The sequence below is a fragment of the Taudactylus pleione genome, unplaced genomic scaffold (genome assembly GCF_031769625.1).
Source record: "Taudactylus pleione unplaced genomic scaffold, aTauple2 ptg000155l, whole genome shotgun sequence".
In the NCBI taxonomy this organism is placed as follows: domain Eukaryota; kingdom Metazoa; phylum Chordata; class Amphibia; order Anura; family Myobatrachidae; genus Taudactylus; species Taudactylus pleione.
The window spans coordinates 12,832,409-12,850,451 of record NW_028284557.1 but is presented as its reverse complement, the minus strand read 5'-3'; the positions used below and the strand labels follow the sequence as shown (position 1 = coordinate 12,850,451).

Below are 18,043 nucleotides of genomic sequence, written 5' to 3'. Positions count from 1 at the left end.
CGCCCCCTTTGGTGGGCGTGCCGGGGGCGTGTCTGCCCAGACGGAGGCGTTCAAAAGTGATGTCAGTGGGAGTGCTCTTGGCTCTGATAGAGCCGAAAGCTCTTCAGGGCTTGCGGCAACGAGACCCTACCACAAGGGTCTTGTCGCAAGCCCGATGGTCGCTATGGTCTTGACCATCGCGACCATCTTTTTGGCCGCCCGCTATAGCTGTGGGTGGTCACCCACAGCTATGCGAGCGGCCAGGAGGCCGCTCTAAATAAAGAGAAGGACGGCCCTGATTCAGAGCGAGCGCTCTGTCAGAGCATCCGTCTCTGAATCAGGGCCACAGTGCGCTCTCAACAGTTAGCATATATTTGCAGCCTCTCCAGAGAAATAGGGGTACAATATAATGCGTTTCTCCATCTTGAAAGCCGCTGATATGTGTGGACACATATAGCTTCTATGTCTGCATGGACTGGCTTTGCGTTTTTTTATTTTCCTACTGGAGAAGAACACTGACTTTTGCCTAGGAGGCCTACTGGACAAGGGGACCGACCGGCACAGGGAGTAGGTAAGTATGTAGTGGTAGTGTGGGTGAATGTGTCATAACAATAATAAAACATTCAGTGAGTGTGTACTGTCATTATTTTAATATTTCCTTTACAGGGGGACTATAGGTACCAGTGGGCCCTTAATGCATGGACTTGCTGGCACTTGTGGTTCTCTAAGGACCAGCAAGAATGGCAGGCTTGCTGGGACCTGAATTAGATTAAATTCAATTTTTACACTCATCAATGCTGCACCCATCACCCCAGGGGTGCAGGGATCGCCCTGGGCTTCAGCCCTGGCCAGGGATATATTTGGGAGGGTGGACCCCTTTATTGGGGGTCCCCATTTCCCAAGGAAACTCTAGTCCAGACTAGTTGGGGACAGGTTAATGATTTGGCAGGGGACCCCATCAAGTGTGTCCCCCAGCTGTGCCATTGCCCCTCTCCATGCCCAGCAACCGGGGGGGGACAAGGGGGACACCCATACCGTGCCCCAAGGATCAGATGGGCCCCGAAGATCAGGAACAAAAAAAAACGAGGCAACAGCACCTTTTAAAACTTTTTAAGCAATCGCTGTGCTGTTACAGCAGCCGTGCAGCTGAAGTGCCCGCCCACTGACAATCTTCCCCAGTCAAACACTGGCTCACACCATGACAAGGGGCCGGTGCTTCTCCTCCTCCTTGGTCCCTCCTGCTTCCTTCCTGTCCCTCTACTCTTCCATCATCTCCTGTTGTTCAACTTCCCCCTCGTGGCACCTCCGCCCCCCCTCCTCTCGCGGCACCTCTGACCCCACCCCCCTTGCGGAACCCATGACCCCCCCTTCACGGCACCTCTGACCCCCCACTGCTCGTGGCACCTCCAATCCATTTCCTCGCTGCACCCCTGACCCCCTCCCACGGCCACACTCGTCCTCCTCCTCCTTAGTGGTCCAGTTGAAGAGTGTATGTCCAAGCCTCAAGATAAAGGTAAGTGACTATGTTATTGTATTTTTTAACATGTGTGTATATATCTACTATACAAAAGCGAAAATTTGTCCTTCTGTCTTTCTATACAAATCCATAGTTTACAATCCACGATCGTGAAATTTTACATAGAACCGTATTAGAACACGGCGGAGGCAACTTAAATACTTTTAAATCAAAATTAATTACTGTTATTTTTTAGTTAATGAAAAACCACAATTTTTGCATTGCATTCACCCTCTACAGGTCAGGTATAAAAGGATTTAGCTTATCTGCTATTTTTTCTTTTCTATCTTCTCTACTATACCAAAGCAAAAATTTGTCCTTCTGTACTTCTGTCTTTTTATACAAATCCACAGTTTACAAGCGAAGATGATGACATTTCACATACGAGTGTATTAAAACACGGCAGAGGCAACTAAAAAAATTGAAATCGAAATTAATTTTTAATTAACTTAAAACCACAATTTTTGCTGGACGCTCATTGTTGGGCCTCACAGCATATGGGTAGGGCTTTGGAGCAAGTGTTTTGTGTTGTCATGTTTTGTCATGATCTTACTGCTTATTATCGAAGAGAGCTTTAGCAAGCTTTGCTAACATACTCAGCTCTCTGACTATACCAAATTACGCAACAACATTTACTTCTTTCTTCCAACTGTTTCAAAATGATGATTTTGCTGTACTGTGAGCTGCCAAAATATTACACATGGAAAGCTTCTCCCAAAGTTTTTCTGAGCAGAAAACAGGGAGTCGCTGTATATGGTCATCCTGGTATCAGAGCAACAGAAGCTCTTGGCCGTGTTTACACTGTACATCCTACAAATTTTGAATGCTTCTATCTCCCAAGTTTGCTTTACACCGTTACAAGTCCTACTTCCTTCAAAGACCTTAGGACTGTTGATGGGGAAGTTTGTCACACTATTCGTGAGGCCTGCCTAAGGAGAGGTTGGTTGGAGGTTGATGTGTAAACAAACATTCTTAAAATCCCGGGCAACGCAGGGTACTCCAGCTAGTATACTGTCAGGGCCGGATTAACAATGGGGCGGGTGGAGCTGCAACTCCAGGCCTCCCATTGAAAATAGGCCCACAGGAAACTGACTGCTATGCAGACAGGAAAAAAAACATTTTTTTTCCTGTCACAACCTACAACCCAGCTCACTCACCTCCTGGCCGGCCGAATCTTAGCCCATTCTCACACCCCCTTAGTCTTCTCCTCTCGGCTGGTCTCACACACAGGTCAACTGAACCCCCACTCACCTCGGACCCAATGAAGCTCCACCCTTAGTCACCTGAAGCTCCGCCCCATGGCCGTCTTGCTCTAAAGCTGTGTCCATGAGTAGCCTAGCACATGAGGTAAGCCAGCCCTGAGCCCAGCATGATGAACTTTCAGCACAGCAGGTCAGTGTAACTCTAGCTCCCTATGTACTTATGTTCCCTAATATTATATATATATAATCCAGTAGTGGACCAGCACTCAATCTCTTCCTATTGTAAATTGCTCGGGTGACCTCCTCTATATAAGTGACTAGAGAGGTAAATAACAGGAAACTTCTGAAGTTGTGTGACATACTTTCAATACAAGTGATTTATGAGACCTGGAGTGCTGCCTGTTATTTACCTTAGTGTGTATGTGATATATATATATATATATATATATATATATATATATATTCATACACAATTGGTAGGCCACCACTCAAAGTATGGTGCACGGTGTCCTCCTAATGGAATCAGTATGTAATCCCTCCGGCCACACGGTTCTAATCTCAACAGAGGCACCACAGCAACCATGAAAATCCTGATCGTTAATTAAGGTAAGTATCGCTAACCTAACCACCCCTCCTAACCCTCCCTTAGGGGTGCCTAACCCTAACCTCCCTCTAAGTGCCTAAACCTAACCCACCCCTTCCGCCAAGCCTAACCCTCCCAAGGGGGGGTGCCTAACCCTAAGTTCCCCCTGGAGCCCTAAAACCTAACCCTCGGGCTGCAGCGCCTGGCTTACCTTCGTTCAGTATGCTGGGTGTCGGGCTCCCGGCGTAGGTCTAGTGACAGGCGTCGGTATTTCGATGCCTGTCTTTAGTATCTTGCCGGATAAGACAGTCGGGAAGCTGGCGGTTGGGATTTTTGACCGTCGGCTTCCTGACTGCATCCCCTCCTAATTACCTTTTGCCTGTGAAGGAAGTGGACCATGTAGCAATCGAATGGGCTGCACTCTGGTCAACTTGTATAACACACTAAAATTCGGTACCAAAATTGCAGAACCTGCACTCGTCCTTTCCCTAATCCCTAATCCTAATCAAGAAAGTATGAAAAGAAGTTGTGAAACATTGAAAACGTAAACAGATTTTAGTGTGCTTTATACAAGCTGTTCAGAGTGCCGCCCATTCGACTACTATAAAAAAAAAATATATATATATATATACATACAGTATATATATATATATATATATATATATATATATACATATACATCTATACACACACAGTTAGTGGCCTAGCAGGTTAATTGCCCTGTCCCCCAAGTGAATGACGTCATGCCATCGCACAGGGGGGTGGGAGCGTCATCACCTGGAAGTGCAAAGTGCAGCACTGCCAGGAGTGTCCAGAGGATGCTGCACAGACTGCAGGGTGTCTGTCTGAGCAGCACTGCATCAGCGAAACTGGCTGCAGGGTGCTGTTCCAAGCCGTGGGGCAGCAACGGTGCCGCAAACAGCACCCCTAATTTGGCACTGTATACAGTCAGAAACGGTGGCACTCACTTTCACCATGATTGAGAAACAACAAAGGTCTATGATCACCACAGAGGACTGAAACATTGATTGGGGCAATAATTGTATAGTGTATTTGCAAGAGGGCTAGCCAATAAACATCTTCAACTGCGCCTGCAATGGTCATATAGGAAGGTTGGGATAGCATGTTCTGCACACACTAGTATCTCATTCCCGGAATGGTATTGAAATGCTGGCAGCTGTTTAGCCAGTTCAAATACCGATTACGGATGCCCGATAGGTTGAAGATCCCAACTGGGGCAGATAAGTACTATTACCCTCCCCTGCCCCCCTTTCACCCCTAACCCTCCCTTAGGGGTGCCTAACCCTAAAACTCCCTGGGTGGTGCCTAACCCTATGTCCCCCTGGGGTGCCTAATCCTAGCCCGCCATTCCCGCACCCTAAACCTAACCCTAATCTCCCCCAGTGGTGCCTAAAGCTAAACCCCCCCCCCCCCGTGAGCGCCGACTAACACTTCGGGTACACTAGACTTACCTCATTCGGTCCAGCATCCTTCTGTCTTTTCCGGCTTCAGGATTAAGAAAGGTGTCAGCATTTCGACACCTACCTTAAATCCCCCGTCGGGCAGTAGCCATCGGGATTTTGACCGGTAGCATCGCGGCCACCGGTCGTTTAACTACATCCCTCATTCCTGACCTCCCTATCCTGTTGAACAGATGAAAAGAAATCCTGGTACTTATTGCACCTGAATGGAGCAACAATTGAATTGCTAGGTCAGGCGTCCTAAAAAAAAATAGCCGACTTATAAACATCTGAATTGCCCCCACAAATGTATCCATTTACTGCACTTGCTAGGGTTGTGGAATGTACACTTATAGAAATATGCCAATAAATTTTGTTTTGTTTTTTATTAATCTAAACTATTCCAGCACTCGAGGAAAGGCAGACAATACAAGGTTTAAGGTAGGCGCCAGCTATACCCACACCTCCAAATTGTCCTCTAAAACAGGACTGTCCTGCTGTACCCCCAGTAGGTTGCAGTGTCTCGCAGGCGGGGGGAAGTTGGGGAGAACACGGTCACACCGCTGCTCCGCAGAACTGAGCAGTGGTGACTGGATGATGCGTACATGTGCGTCATCCATATACACAGTGCCAGTTCTGTTAAAGACTGGGGGCCTATCCAGCAGCTCCCAGAGTGCTGGGCAAGCCCCCAGTTTGACTGAAAAGGGGGCATGGCTCACTGGCATGGCATTTCCTGTGAGGCCACGCCCATTGATGATAGGCCACGACCCCAATTTTCAGGTGTCCCTCGCCGGCTTCTAAAGTTGGGAAGTATGGCTATACCCTCAATGAAACTAAACACACCCACTGCACAGACAACACCTCCATGTAAATCACACCTACAACGCACTGGTCACAACCCCACATTACCAGTCACACTGCTGCGGCATCTGACACAGACCCTGCAGCAGCGCACAATAGGCACTACATGAATTTCAGCTCCAGGCCTATGTGGACATTAATCTGGCACTGTATACTGTATATATATATATATATATATTATATATATATATCCCCAATAGCAGCATTCGTCTGGACTAGAAAAAACGTAACACCATGTCTGTTGATTCCAACGTTTTGGATTTTACTCCTTTATCAAGGACTAAATGAAAATGCAAGACATACATACAAATAACTTCTTACCTATATAGCACTCACAGAAAAGGTCCCTCCTCACGCTGTTCGTCCGGTCTGGTGTCCTCATCTGCCGCACTTCCGGATCACAGTCACTTCCGGTTTCCAAACCAGAAGCGCGTCAGTGGGTATGTTGACTCCTGTGACCATGGAAACCGTGTTGTGGGAGGACCCACACCATGCCCACTGCCGTACAGAAATAACAAAGAACAGACATATTACAAAAACACACAATCAAAGGTTAAAAACAATGCGCAACAACGGCGCATTGTGACAAAGACAGTGCATAATTAACTATGTGCAGAATAGTGCTCTGCATCCTAATGTGAGTGTGGATACTGCGGGAACATGTATAGGTATGCTGGAGGATACCCACAACACCTAAGGCTATGTAATTGGGGGGAAAAGTAATGTACAGTACATAAACAAGATGCTTACACTAAATCTAAAATATGTATGCTGCCAAATGCACTAATGACTCACATGTATGTATGTGCCACAGCAAAGAACAGTACTTGTGACATATAGACATGAGGTACCTCACAAATCCTCTATGTAGTGTGCCAAACACACAAAACCTATCAACAGTAAAAGACAGAAATAACCCTATAAGATAGAAAAAATGCATATAGAAAATAAAAATAAAAAAGGAAAATGGAAACAAAGTAATAAACACAACTTGAAGAATAACCTATTCAAGGTGCACCCATGCCTGCATCAATGTGTACGGTCTCAGTTCTCTATAGGAACATTGCATAAGAAAAATGTTAATTTAATCCTCTGGGTCTCACAGTGTCCAGGCGATGGATCCATTGCGTTTTCCTCTGTAATAATTTCTTATCACGGTCGCCTCCTCTCAGATCCTCTAATACCTGGTCAATAATGATGTAACGCAATGCAGCCAAGTTGTGTTTTGCAATAAAAATAAAAGAAAAAGACCTGGTGCCTAGTCTAACACACACTTGTGGATGAACCCGATTAGTTGCTGCAGCTATCTGTTTAGAGGGAATTGCCAACCCTCTCAACAAATAGAAAATTGAAAAATACTGTGTAACAGACAGCGCTGAAATTCAATTGGATTGTCCACACAATGAATTCAATTCAAAATATACATATTAATTAATAAAATATCAATAATAGAAATTGGCAATAAAATAGTCAGATAAATAGACAGTAATGAGATATAATTTGTAAAATTTGTGAATTAGCAGATATATAGACAATAATTCACTTGTTCCAAATAACAATGGATTAGAATTGCTCTTTGATTTTAATAATAAACCACCATAAATTTGATACCATCGATTAATATCTAATTGCTCCACACATACAAAAACAGCACATTATAAGGCAAACATATAGTTTTCAATTGCCAGCATTTGCTGTCATTGCTTTTTATAAGGCTGCTGGAAATTATTAAGGATTTGATACTTAGTAATGATCCTTTTTTCCTAGTATCCACTTATTCAGTGGGAAATTGAAAATAATGTCCTTTCCTCTGTATTTCCACTGGCCAGAGTTTTTTAAGGTGAAATATAATTTATTTCCCATATATAAATGACCAACCATCGATTTGTTGTTTTAAGATAGTATAAACAACGATGATAAGTTTCCAATATTCAGGTGGTCAGCACACTGAGGTGCAATTGATAATAACTCATACAGTCCAACACTTAGATGGTCAGCACACTATGGTGCAAATATCACAGTATACATAAGGGTGTACACTCCACGCTGCATGCAGCAAGGACCTTTCAGCTTAAAGTGCACTGAGGCTGGGAAGGATTACTACAATCTCCTCCGCTAATGAGTATCATCATATGGATATGTGATTTAAAACCACTAAAAGGACTGAGTCATTGATATTTGCACCATAGTGCACTGACCATCCTTGTGTTGGACTGTATGTTCCTTAAAACTACTAAAAGGACTGAGTTATTATCAATTGCACCTCAGTGTGCTGACCACCTGAACATTGGAAACTTATCATCGTTGTTTATACTATCTTAAAACAACAAATGGATGGTTGGTCATTTATATAAGGGAAATAAATTATATTTCACCTTAAAAAACTCTGGCCACTGGAAATACAGAGGAAAGGACATTATTTTCAATTTCCCACTGAATAAGTGGATGATAAGAAAAAAGGATCATTACTAAGGGCTCTATTTACTACAATCCGCATTTGTAATGCAGATTGTAGTGTGATATTATCGACTAAATTCGCATTGCGAATTCAGGCAATGTCACAGGGATTTACTGCTGCAATAAAGCTCTGTCCCTACGAATCCCCTCCGCACACTAGTCACGGTATTTTCGCAAAAAATACCATGACAAAGTGCCGACATATGCCCCGAGCGATAGTCGCTGCTACCCCCACCGCTAAGCCATGCCCCCCGGTGCTAAGCCATGCCCCCCACGATCGCGGACCCCCGCCTCACTCAATAGCACTTACCTGCAGTCATCGGTGCTCCGGTGATGTCTTCCATGCCTCCGGTCAGCTGACGTCCCATATTGCACTGGGGCACGGTCACCTGATGACCGGGCCGCAGTGCACTATGGGAGACCAGCTGACTGGAGGGAGAACATCACTGGAGGCCCGATCACTGGTCCCTGGAGTCAGGTAAGTAATTTTTTTTTTTTAGCAGAGATCAGCTTGCGGTCTGTTTAGACCACACAGCTGATCACTGGGAATGGCTCCGGGCTCTGCTCTGCCCGTTACAGCAGAGTAGAAGCCCGGTAACCAGGGAAGACCCTTGATAACGCCTCCTCCAGGTGGCGTTATTATCACAGGGCCTCCCTAGGTATTTTTTTCACTATTTATTTGTAGTAACGACCAGGCAGATCACATTTCCCATTACAATTATGGGAAATGCGATCTGATTACTAAAAATAAGTGATACTTAGGGGTTGGAGAAGAATTTACGAAATCTACTCCAATTGCCCTGTAATAACTATAGGTGATACTTAAATTATGTGAAAAGGCTGTCAAAACACCCTTTTGCACTTTATTTTAGTAAAAATAGATAATAAATAGAGCCCTAAGTATCAAATCCTTAATCATTTCCAGCAGCCTTATAAAAAGCAGTATCAGCAAATGCTGGCAATTGAAAACTATATGTTTGCCTTTTAATGTGCTGTTTTGTATGTGTGGAGCAATTAGATATTAATTGATGGTATCACATTTATAGTGGTTTATTATTAAAAGCAAAGAGCAAATCTAATCCATTGTTATTTGGAACAAGTGAATTATTATCTATATGTCTGCTAATTCACAAATTTTACAAGTTATATCCCATTACTGTCTATTTATCTGACTATTTTATGGCCAATTTCTATTATTGATATTTTATTATTAAATATGTATATTTTGAATTGAATTAATTGTGTGGACAATCCTATTGAATTTCAGCTCTGTCTGTTACACAGTATTTTTCAATTTTCTATAAGTTGTGTTTTGCCTCTGCAAAATGTTTTGCAACAGGCTGATCTATATTTTTGCCACTCAATGCCCCTCTAATCGCTGAGCGGTGTAATGCCATCCTGTCTTTGAAGGGTCTAATGGTCTTTCCTATATAACACAACCGCAGGGGCATTTAATCATATATACAATATGGGTGCTCATACAGGTGACTAGAATCCTGATGTCATACTTCCGCCCTGATGGGGATGAAATAAATGTTTGGCATTGATCAGGTAGCAGCACGTTGTGCACCCCAGACATCTGTAGCACCCACCGGGTCTGGTTCTGATCTTTTGGGTACCCAGGCCTGAGATGTCTGTACGTACCACCCAGTCTCTGATATTCTTGCTGACCAGCTGACTGGAGGGAGAACATCACCGGAGGCCCGATCACTTTTTTTTTTTTAGCAGAGATCAGCTTGCGGTCTGTTTAGACCACACAGCTGATCACTGGGAACAACAAATCTGTTGTTTTATAGCATGTAATGATTTTAGTATGCTTCAAACTTCTAAGATCCTTGTCTTGTTGAATCATGGGCCACAGCATATTTACAGTGTTACAAATTTTTCTGTCCCTGGTGTTATATCTCCGAACCCAGTGTAAGCGGTCTTGTTGGATCTTGGGGGCACTTTTTCTCAGAGTGCTTGAACAAGAGATCGTGTTCACTTTCAATTCAGCTTGATTGAGCAACATTTTGGAATATCCCCATTGCGAAAAACGCTCCTTCATATGATCAATATTCGCAGGTAGCAAAGTCTCATCACTGGTGATTCTTTAAACTCATAGCAACTGAGAAAAAGGTAAACCACATTTCAATGCTTCTGGATGGTGGCTCTGTGCCAGTAGTAAATTGTTCCAATCAGTGGGTTTCTGATGGAGTGATGAAAATAACTTTCTGCCTACCTTCGTGATATGCACATCCAGGAACTGTACACTGTCTTGGCTCATGGAATGCGTGATTTCAACTATCCAGTTATTTAAGTTGGTTCCTGTGCCAGTCCAAAACAGAAGGACATCATCGATGTATCTCGTGTAGAAAGATAAATTCTGCAATTGTGCAGATGTAAAAATCTGTTGTTTCTCTGTACACAGCATGTAAGCATTAGCGTATGAGGGTGTGATGTTTGAGCCCATCACACACCCTGTACACTGCAGAAAAAATTCCCCATTGAATAGAACATTTTTTTTTGTAAATGTAAGTTCGAACAACTTCAAGAAAAAAGTAAGTTCTGGTCCTGTGTACCCCCGATTACCATCCAGCAGTTGCCTTGCTGCTTCCAAGTCAGCCTGGTGTGGTATGCAAGTGTATAAGCTAGTAATGTCTAGCATGCAGAGCCAGGTTTCTTCAGTTAGATCCTCGAATGCACTGAGCTTATATAATAATCCTGTGGTATCCTTGAGATGGGCTGCTTCGATCTGTATACACAGTTGTATGAAAAAATCCCAAAATTTAGCTACAGAACTCAAGGATACCACAGCATTATTAAATAAGCTCAGTGCATTTGAGGATCTAACTGAAGAAACCTGGCTCTGGAGTACACGGGACCTGAACTTACTTTTTCTTGAAGTTGTTAGAACTTACACTTCCAAAATTTTGTTTTATATTCAATGGGGAATTTTTTCTGCAGCATATGGGGTGTGCGTTGGGCTCAAATGTCGCACCCTCGTACGCTAATGCTTACATGCTGTGTACAGAGAAGCAACTGTTTTTTACATCCGCCCAGTCAGATTAAGTTCACGCATTCCATGAGCCAAGACAGTGTACAGTTCCTGGATGTGCATATCACGAAGGTAGGCAGAAAGTTATTTACATCACTCCATCAGAAACCCACTGATAGGAACAAATTACTACTGTCAGAGAGCCACCATCCAGAAGTGTTGAAACATGGTTTACCTTATTCTCAGTTGCTAGGAGTTAAAAGAATCACTAGTGATGAGACTTTGCTACCTGCGAATATTGATCATATGAAGGAGCGTTTCTCGCATCGGGGATATTACAATACGTTGCTCAATCAAGCTGAATTGAAAGTGAACAAGATCTCTTGTTCAAGCACTCTGAGAAAAAGTGCCCCCAAGATCCAACAAGACCGCTTACACTGGGTTCGGAGATATAACACCAGGGACAGAAAAATTTGTAACACTGTAAATGTGCTGTGGCCCATGATTCAACAAGACAAGGATCTTAGAAGTTTGAAGCATACTAAAATCATGACATGCTATAAAAGGGGCATGAATATCAGAGACTGGGTGGCACATACAGACATCTCAGGCCTGGGTACCCAAAAGATCAGAACTAGACCCGGTGGGTGTTACAGATGTCTGGGGTGCACAGCGTGCTGCTACCTGATCAATGCCAAACATATCTTTCATCCCCATTCAGGGCAGAAGTATGACATCAGGATTCCAGTCACCTGTATGAGCACCCATGTTGTATATATGATTAAATGCCCCTGCAGGTTGTGTTATATAGGAAAGACCATTAGACCCTTCAAAGACAGGATGACATTACACCCCTCAGCGATTAGAAGGGCATTGAGTGGCAAAAATATAGATCAACCTGCTGCAAAACATTTTGCAGAGGCAAAACACAACTTGGCTGCATTGCGTTACATCATCATTGACCAGGTATTAGAGGGTCCGAGAGGAGGCGACCATGACAAGAAATGATCACAGAGGGAAATACAATGGATCCATCGCCTGGACACTGTGAGACCTAGAGGATTAAATGAACATATTTCTTATGTAGTGTTCCTATAGAGAACTGAGACCGTACACATTGATGCAGGCATGGGTGCACCTTGAATAGATTTTTCTTCAAGATGTGTTTATTACTTTGTTTCCATTTTCCTATTTTAATTTTATTTTCTACATGCATTTTTATATATGCATTTTTTACTCATGTGTACTGTCTTACAGGGTTATTTCTGTCTTTTTTACTGTTGATAGGTTTTGTGTGTTTGGCACACTACATAGAGGATTTGTGAGGTACCTCATGTCTATATGTCACAAGTACTGTTCTTTGCTGTGGCACATATATACATGTGAGTCATTAGTGCATTTGGCAGCATACATATTTTAGATTTTGTGTGAGCATCTTGCTTATGTACATTGCTTTTTTCCACAATTACATAGCCTTAGGTGTTGTGGGTATCCTCCAGCATACCTATACATGTTCCTGCAGTATCCACACTCACATTAGGATGCAGAGCACTATTCTGCACATAGTTAATTATGAACTGTCTTTGTCACAATGCGCCGTTGTTGCGCATTGTTTTTAACCTTTGATTGTGTGTTTTTGTAATATGTATGTTCTTTGTTATTTCTGTTCGGCAGTGGGCATGGTGTGGGTCCTCCCACAATGCGGTTTCCATGGTCACGGAGTCAACATACCCACTGATGCGCGTCCGGTTTTGGAAACCGGAAGTGACTGTGAACCGGAAGTGCGGCGGATGCGGACACCGAACCGGACGAACAGCGTGAGGAGGGACCTTTTCTGTGAGTGCTATTTAGGTAAGAAGTTATTTGTATGTATGTCTTGCATTTTCATTTAGTCCTTGATATAGGAGTAAAATCCGAAACGTTGGAATCAACAGACATAGAGTTATGTTTTTTCTAGTCCAGACGAGTGCCGCTATTGGGGAGATATGAAACTGTTCTATTACAGATGCTGAGCACCCTGGCATTTTGACTTTTGTAGACAGGATTGCCATCCCTTGGAGGAGTATATATATATATCAATAGGTCCGGCTCTCCCAGGCATCAATTAGATACTTATCGGTAGAATGCAGCACTCAGAGGACTTGTGAGTATTTATTCCAAAAATTAATCAGCAACATTTCAGTACCTAATCGTGGTCTTCAAGCTAACATACAAACAAAATGACATACCTTAAATACAGACACCCATCATCAAGGGGATAATAATAAACAGAAACATACACATATATAAAAAAGTTACAAATACACAAATATAAAAAAGATCATATGGAAACACATTAACCGAAATACTGTGCACTCAGCACTGCAACAAGATCATCAATGAGAGTGACGTTTACTATATTTTTATATCTCAAAACTGATAGCAAAATATGAAAGAGTAGTGCATATACATATTAATCCATAAGTAAATGCAAATCGTTCTCTGCATTTTATCAAAACTACTTAAATAAATGACAAATATGTAAACAAAATCACATGATATGGACCAATACATAGTGTCCAATTGCTATGCAAGTACCTGTCCGTATACTAACCCATATTCTGGTTCAAAGAGGCTATATGCAGGCCCGCTGAGAGCCACGGCGGGCCCGGGTAATAGGGGGCGTGGCCTAATCGCAGGAGGCGTGGCCACGCCCCCTTCCCGAAAAAAAAAAGATTTGCAGCTGTGCGCTGGGGAGGGAGCGCTCTGGGCCCCCTCAGCCCTGCTCAAAGCCAGGGGGGGCACGATCAGTGTGATCGCTCCCCCCCACAGGCATAGGAGATTGCTGTGGCTGCTGCTCAGCAGCCACGAGCAGTCTCCACTTCAGCTCAGCACACACTGTGTGCTGGGCTGCTGTGAGGGAGGGGGTGCGGCACCGGACCCGGGCCCCCGCCGGGCCCCTCAGGAAGCCCGGGCCCCAGTAATCTGTACCCGCTCCCGCCCCCCTCTCGACGCCCCTGGCTATATGACTAATGCACCAATAGTCCTAGAGGTCACTCATATATGCACATTAGTGGCGCAGCACGCACATTAAGCATAATAATCCACATCTGTAATCTAAATAATACTGCACATATGTGACAGCACAGAACCAACTGTATAGTTACAGTGCATACAGTGCAATATCACTGTAATAAAACATTATACTGTAATCACAAAAAGTTATGTAGTCCCAGGTGGTCATTGAGTCCCTTGGGCACAAGGGTCCACAACCTATAGAACCACCGGTTTTCTAATTGTAGGAGCTTAAGACCTCTGTCCCCACCCCTGATACATTGGGGAACATGATCTATCATACAATAGTGTAGTAATGATAAGGGATGTGGTGCCAACCCAAAGTGGCGGGCGGCCGGCTGCTCGCTATGGTCACTAATTAGTGCAGCTCGTATGGCTGATCGATGAGTGGCCATACGATCCTTAAAGGCATGTTCAGTCTTTCACTGTATATCTCTTAGCGACTATTATAGATCTAAAAAAATACTTTGCGGCTTAAGGGTAAGAAACTGCCCCACTATAGGACGCAATGACCCTAATTTTTGTAAAAAATGTATAGGCATCCCTAACAAGTGCTCTATGGACTTAATTTTACTTATCATCGAACAGAGTAAGGAGGGGGCATTGGGAGGGGGGGTTTGGGGGCCCCAGAGATTTTACTGTATCGGGCCCCAAGATTTCTGTTGCCGGCCCTGCCCCGCTCCCCTGCTAGTTGAGCCTGGTGCTGGTTCATGGAAATACGGAGGGATCCCAAATGCATTTTTTTTCCAATATTTTCTGAACAAGGGTCAGCACAAAGAGCCTGGTGCTGGTTCATGGAAATATGGAGTTCCCACGTGCATATTTTTCCCTGTATTTCCTGAACCAAGACCGGCTCAATGTCCTTTTGTAACTTAATTTTTAACCATTTCATTACAGTTATCCACAGAAGCCTGCACGGATCTTACTGAACTATGTAGGTTTCTGCTAATCATGCTGCAGACAGGCAGGTCTGTTCAGTTCAGTCCAAAATTACTGAACTCACACACGAACAAACATGATTCAATGAGACACAATTCTTAGTAAATTTGAGTGTTTGATTGGAAAAAACTCTCCAATGTCCATTCAATGCCATTCGTGTTTTATCTCGGACCAGACACAATTCTTAGTAAATTTACCCCTGGATCTCTTCTACACAAACCTTACTCACCCATTGAACATATTTATAGACTGCATATTGGTATTACACTATGCCTTTGCAAATCTAATTGTACCACTGTGGATACTTACAGTTTTACTTTTCATATATATGTGGATAGTATTATATACATTTTTGTTACTTGTGACAAATTTATAGCAAAGCTTTTTGGTTAAACATTGGTGTCACTAAAATGACTATGTACTTTAATACTGTGATTTATAAATTACATTATTCATATGTAATATATATCAACACCCCCAAACTGTGGAGGTTCATATATTAACTATCATAATTTACCACCAACACATCAAAACATAAGCCACTACAAAATACCAAGAGCAGAGCGCAGATATTTATTCCAGTCATTTGTATTCAATATCAGAGATAAAGGTCCATCTCAGTATCTGCAGCTAGCATTAGAGTATCCCTAGAGGTGAGCACTACTGTAGTCTGAACCACCACATAGTTAAAAAATAAAAGACAGTTAATCCAAACAAAACAGATGGAAAATCACAAAATCGACACTTCTTCATTGTACCAATTACTCAAAGAGACATTGGAGACAGGGACCAAAACTATATGAACCCAAAAGGGGATTGTAACATTTCATCTTTCAGTGGTGTATATATTTCATACAGAAAAGGGTAAATACTGTAGATGCAGAACACCCCCATATGCTGAAAAGCCTGATAAATACAAGTAAACATAATATACTTACCATCCCAGGGGAGAACCATAAAACAATCAACAAAATATTTTCCCAAATCCTCATCAAGGGGGTTGATGATGGAGACATGCCTAAATACTATGCTCCTCTGCAGATTATTTCCTGTGACTCTTTCGTCTTAGGTTTCTTTTTCTGTATAGACTTCAATATACTTCACTCGACCAAAACTCCAATTGTCAAGTCAAAGTACATGTATGTACAGTATAGCTCATATCCTGCCAGTTCCAATCCTTCATCTAATTAGTGTTATGTAGAGAAGTTTGCCCTCTTTATTCAAAGCTTTTGCTTTGCTTTACTCATGTCTCTAGATACAGTACAGCTTTTCTGTGTCTTGAGCTTCTTTTGGATGCTGTTACTATCATTCCACTAGCTCAGGTATTATATTCTCCTGCCTGTGAGCATGAATTCCCCCTCCTCCTAATCTCTCTACAGACATATATCTGTTCTGCGAACCTGCATTACAGTTATCGTCCACTGGCTTCTTATCTGGGCAGAACATCACTAGGAAGCCTGTATTTATAGTGTCTGCTCTATTATGTTACGGAGAGGGAGAGATGCCTGAACTGACATACAGTATTATTCTAACAACAGTTTCATTTACGGTTGATAACTACTATATAGGATACATGTCAGTGTGTGTGTATATATATATATATATTCCCTGTGACTCTTATATGTATATATATATATATATATATACTATAATGCTGAAAAAATGGGCATTCCAGGGACCACTATTTAAATTAGGGTGCCAGGATACAAAACTATAAATGCAGAAAAACAGCACTCCTAAGTAGATTCAAACACCAGAGTGTTTATTAAAAATCCATACAATGTACAGGCTGTATGCTGTACATTGTATGGATTTTTAATAAACACTCTGGTGTTTGAATCTACTTAGGAGTGTCGTTTTTCTTCATTTATAGATATATTATATTATATATATTATATTATAGATCATGTATTATATATATATATATATATATATATACTTCACCGAAAGATGCAGCACTCCTGGCACGAAATAATCACAAATGCGTCAACGTAATAGACAACGTTTCAGTGCCTTTTTATTAATATTTGTGGCACTTTCATCAGGTCTAAGAAACACAAACAACATCTCACCTTAAATACACCATGTGGGCACCATCTGCCGAGCACGGGACCTCCCACCCGGTCAGCGGCGCTAAGCGTGTGACGTCATAGTCAGGGCAATCAAAGCTTAACCAACCAGACGTCATAAACGTGCTGCCATCACCATAACAACAATGATACTAACAATAACAATACCATTGATAATAAAAGCTATCGCTGCCTGGTAGTAGTGTAATATATGACATATTGATACTTCTATAACAGATAGACAAATCAACCAGCTGTCGGGCACAAAATGCATATATATTCATACAAAATTCCATGTGCGTTTTAGAATATACACATTACATTATGACCTATCTTAATAACATAACCTACCTCATTACAATATTACAATATAACATGATAGATATCCTAATTATTTTGATAATTTTTTGAATACTCAATAACACGTTATGTATAGCTAACATCGATACTTATCAGAAAGATATGGGACCACTTGGTGTCCTAGAGACCACATACAGATCATCCAAAAATTATACATATGAGGAATATTAAATATCATAAATTGATATAGATTACTCTGTAATATCAATGCACAGCTACAGAAAAAGTCTAAAAGAGCTGTCAAGGGAACTCGACTAGCCAATAAGACTAAAATATTGCCGCTGTTAAATGGATACTCGTATTGTGATACCTTTAAACAAAGCTAGAGAGACCAGAATGCTAATTTAACCCCTTAGGAGCCAATGTGCCTAATCTGTGGATCCATGCTGTCTCACAGCGCAAAAGCTGTAATGGACGATTACCACCTCTAATGGAACTTGGAATGTGGTCAATCATACGATAACGTAGTGATGCCAAGGGGTGTGAATGTTGAGCAAAATGTCTAGCTACTGGTTGTTCACTAGTGCCACTCAAAATTGCTGTTCTAATGGCGGATCGATGCGCTGCCATCCTCTCCTTGAAGGCA

General features: G+C 42.4%; 1 protein-coding gene across 1 annotated transcript in view; it reads right to left on the bottom strand.

Moving 5' to 3' along the window:
* The window catches only part of LOC148521827 (vasoactive intestinal polypeptide receptor 1-like), a 233,734-nt gene extending 217,690 nt beyond the window's left edge, over positions 1 to 16,044 (bottom strand). Inside the window, exon 1 of the mRNA XM_088474760.1 lies at positions 15,967 to 16,044. Coding sequence (XP_088330886.1) covers positions 15,967 to 16,044 — 78 coding nt within the window. The remainder of the gene's footprint in view (positions 1 to 15,966) is intronic.
* Between the last annotated feature and the right edge of the window lie 1,999 nt (positions 16,045 to 18,043).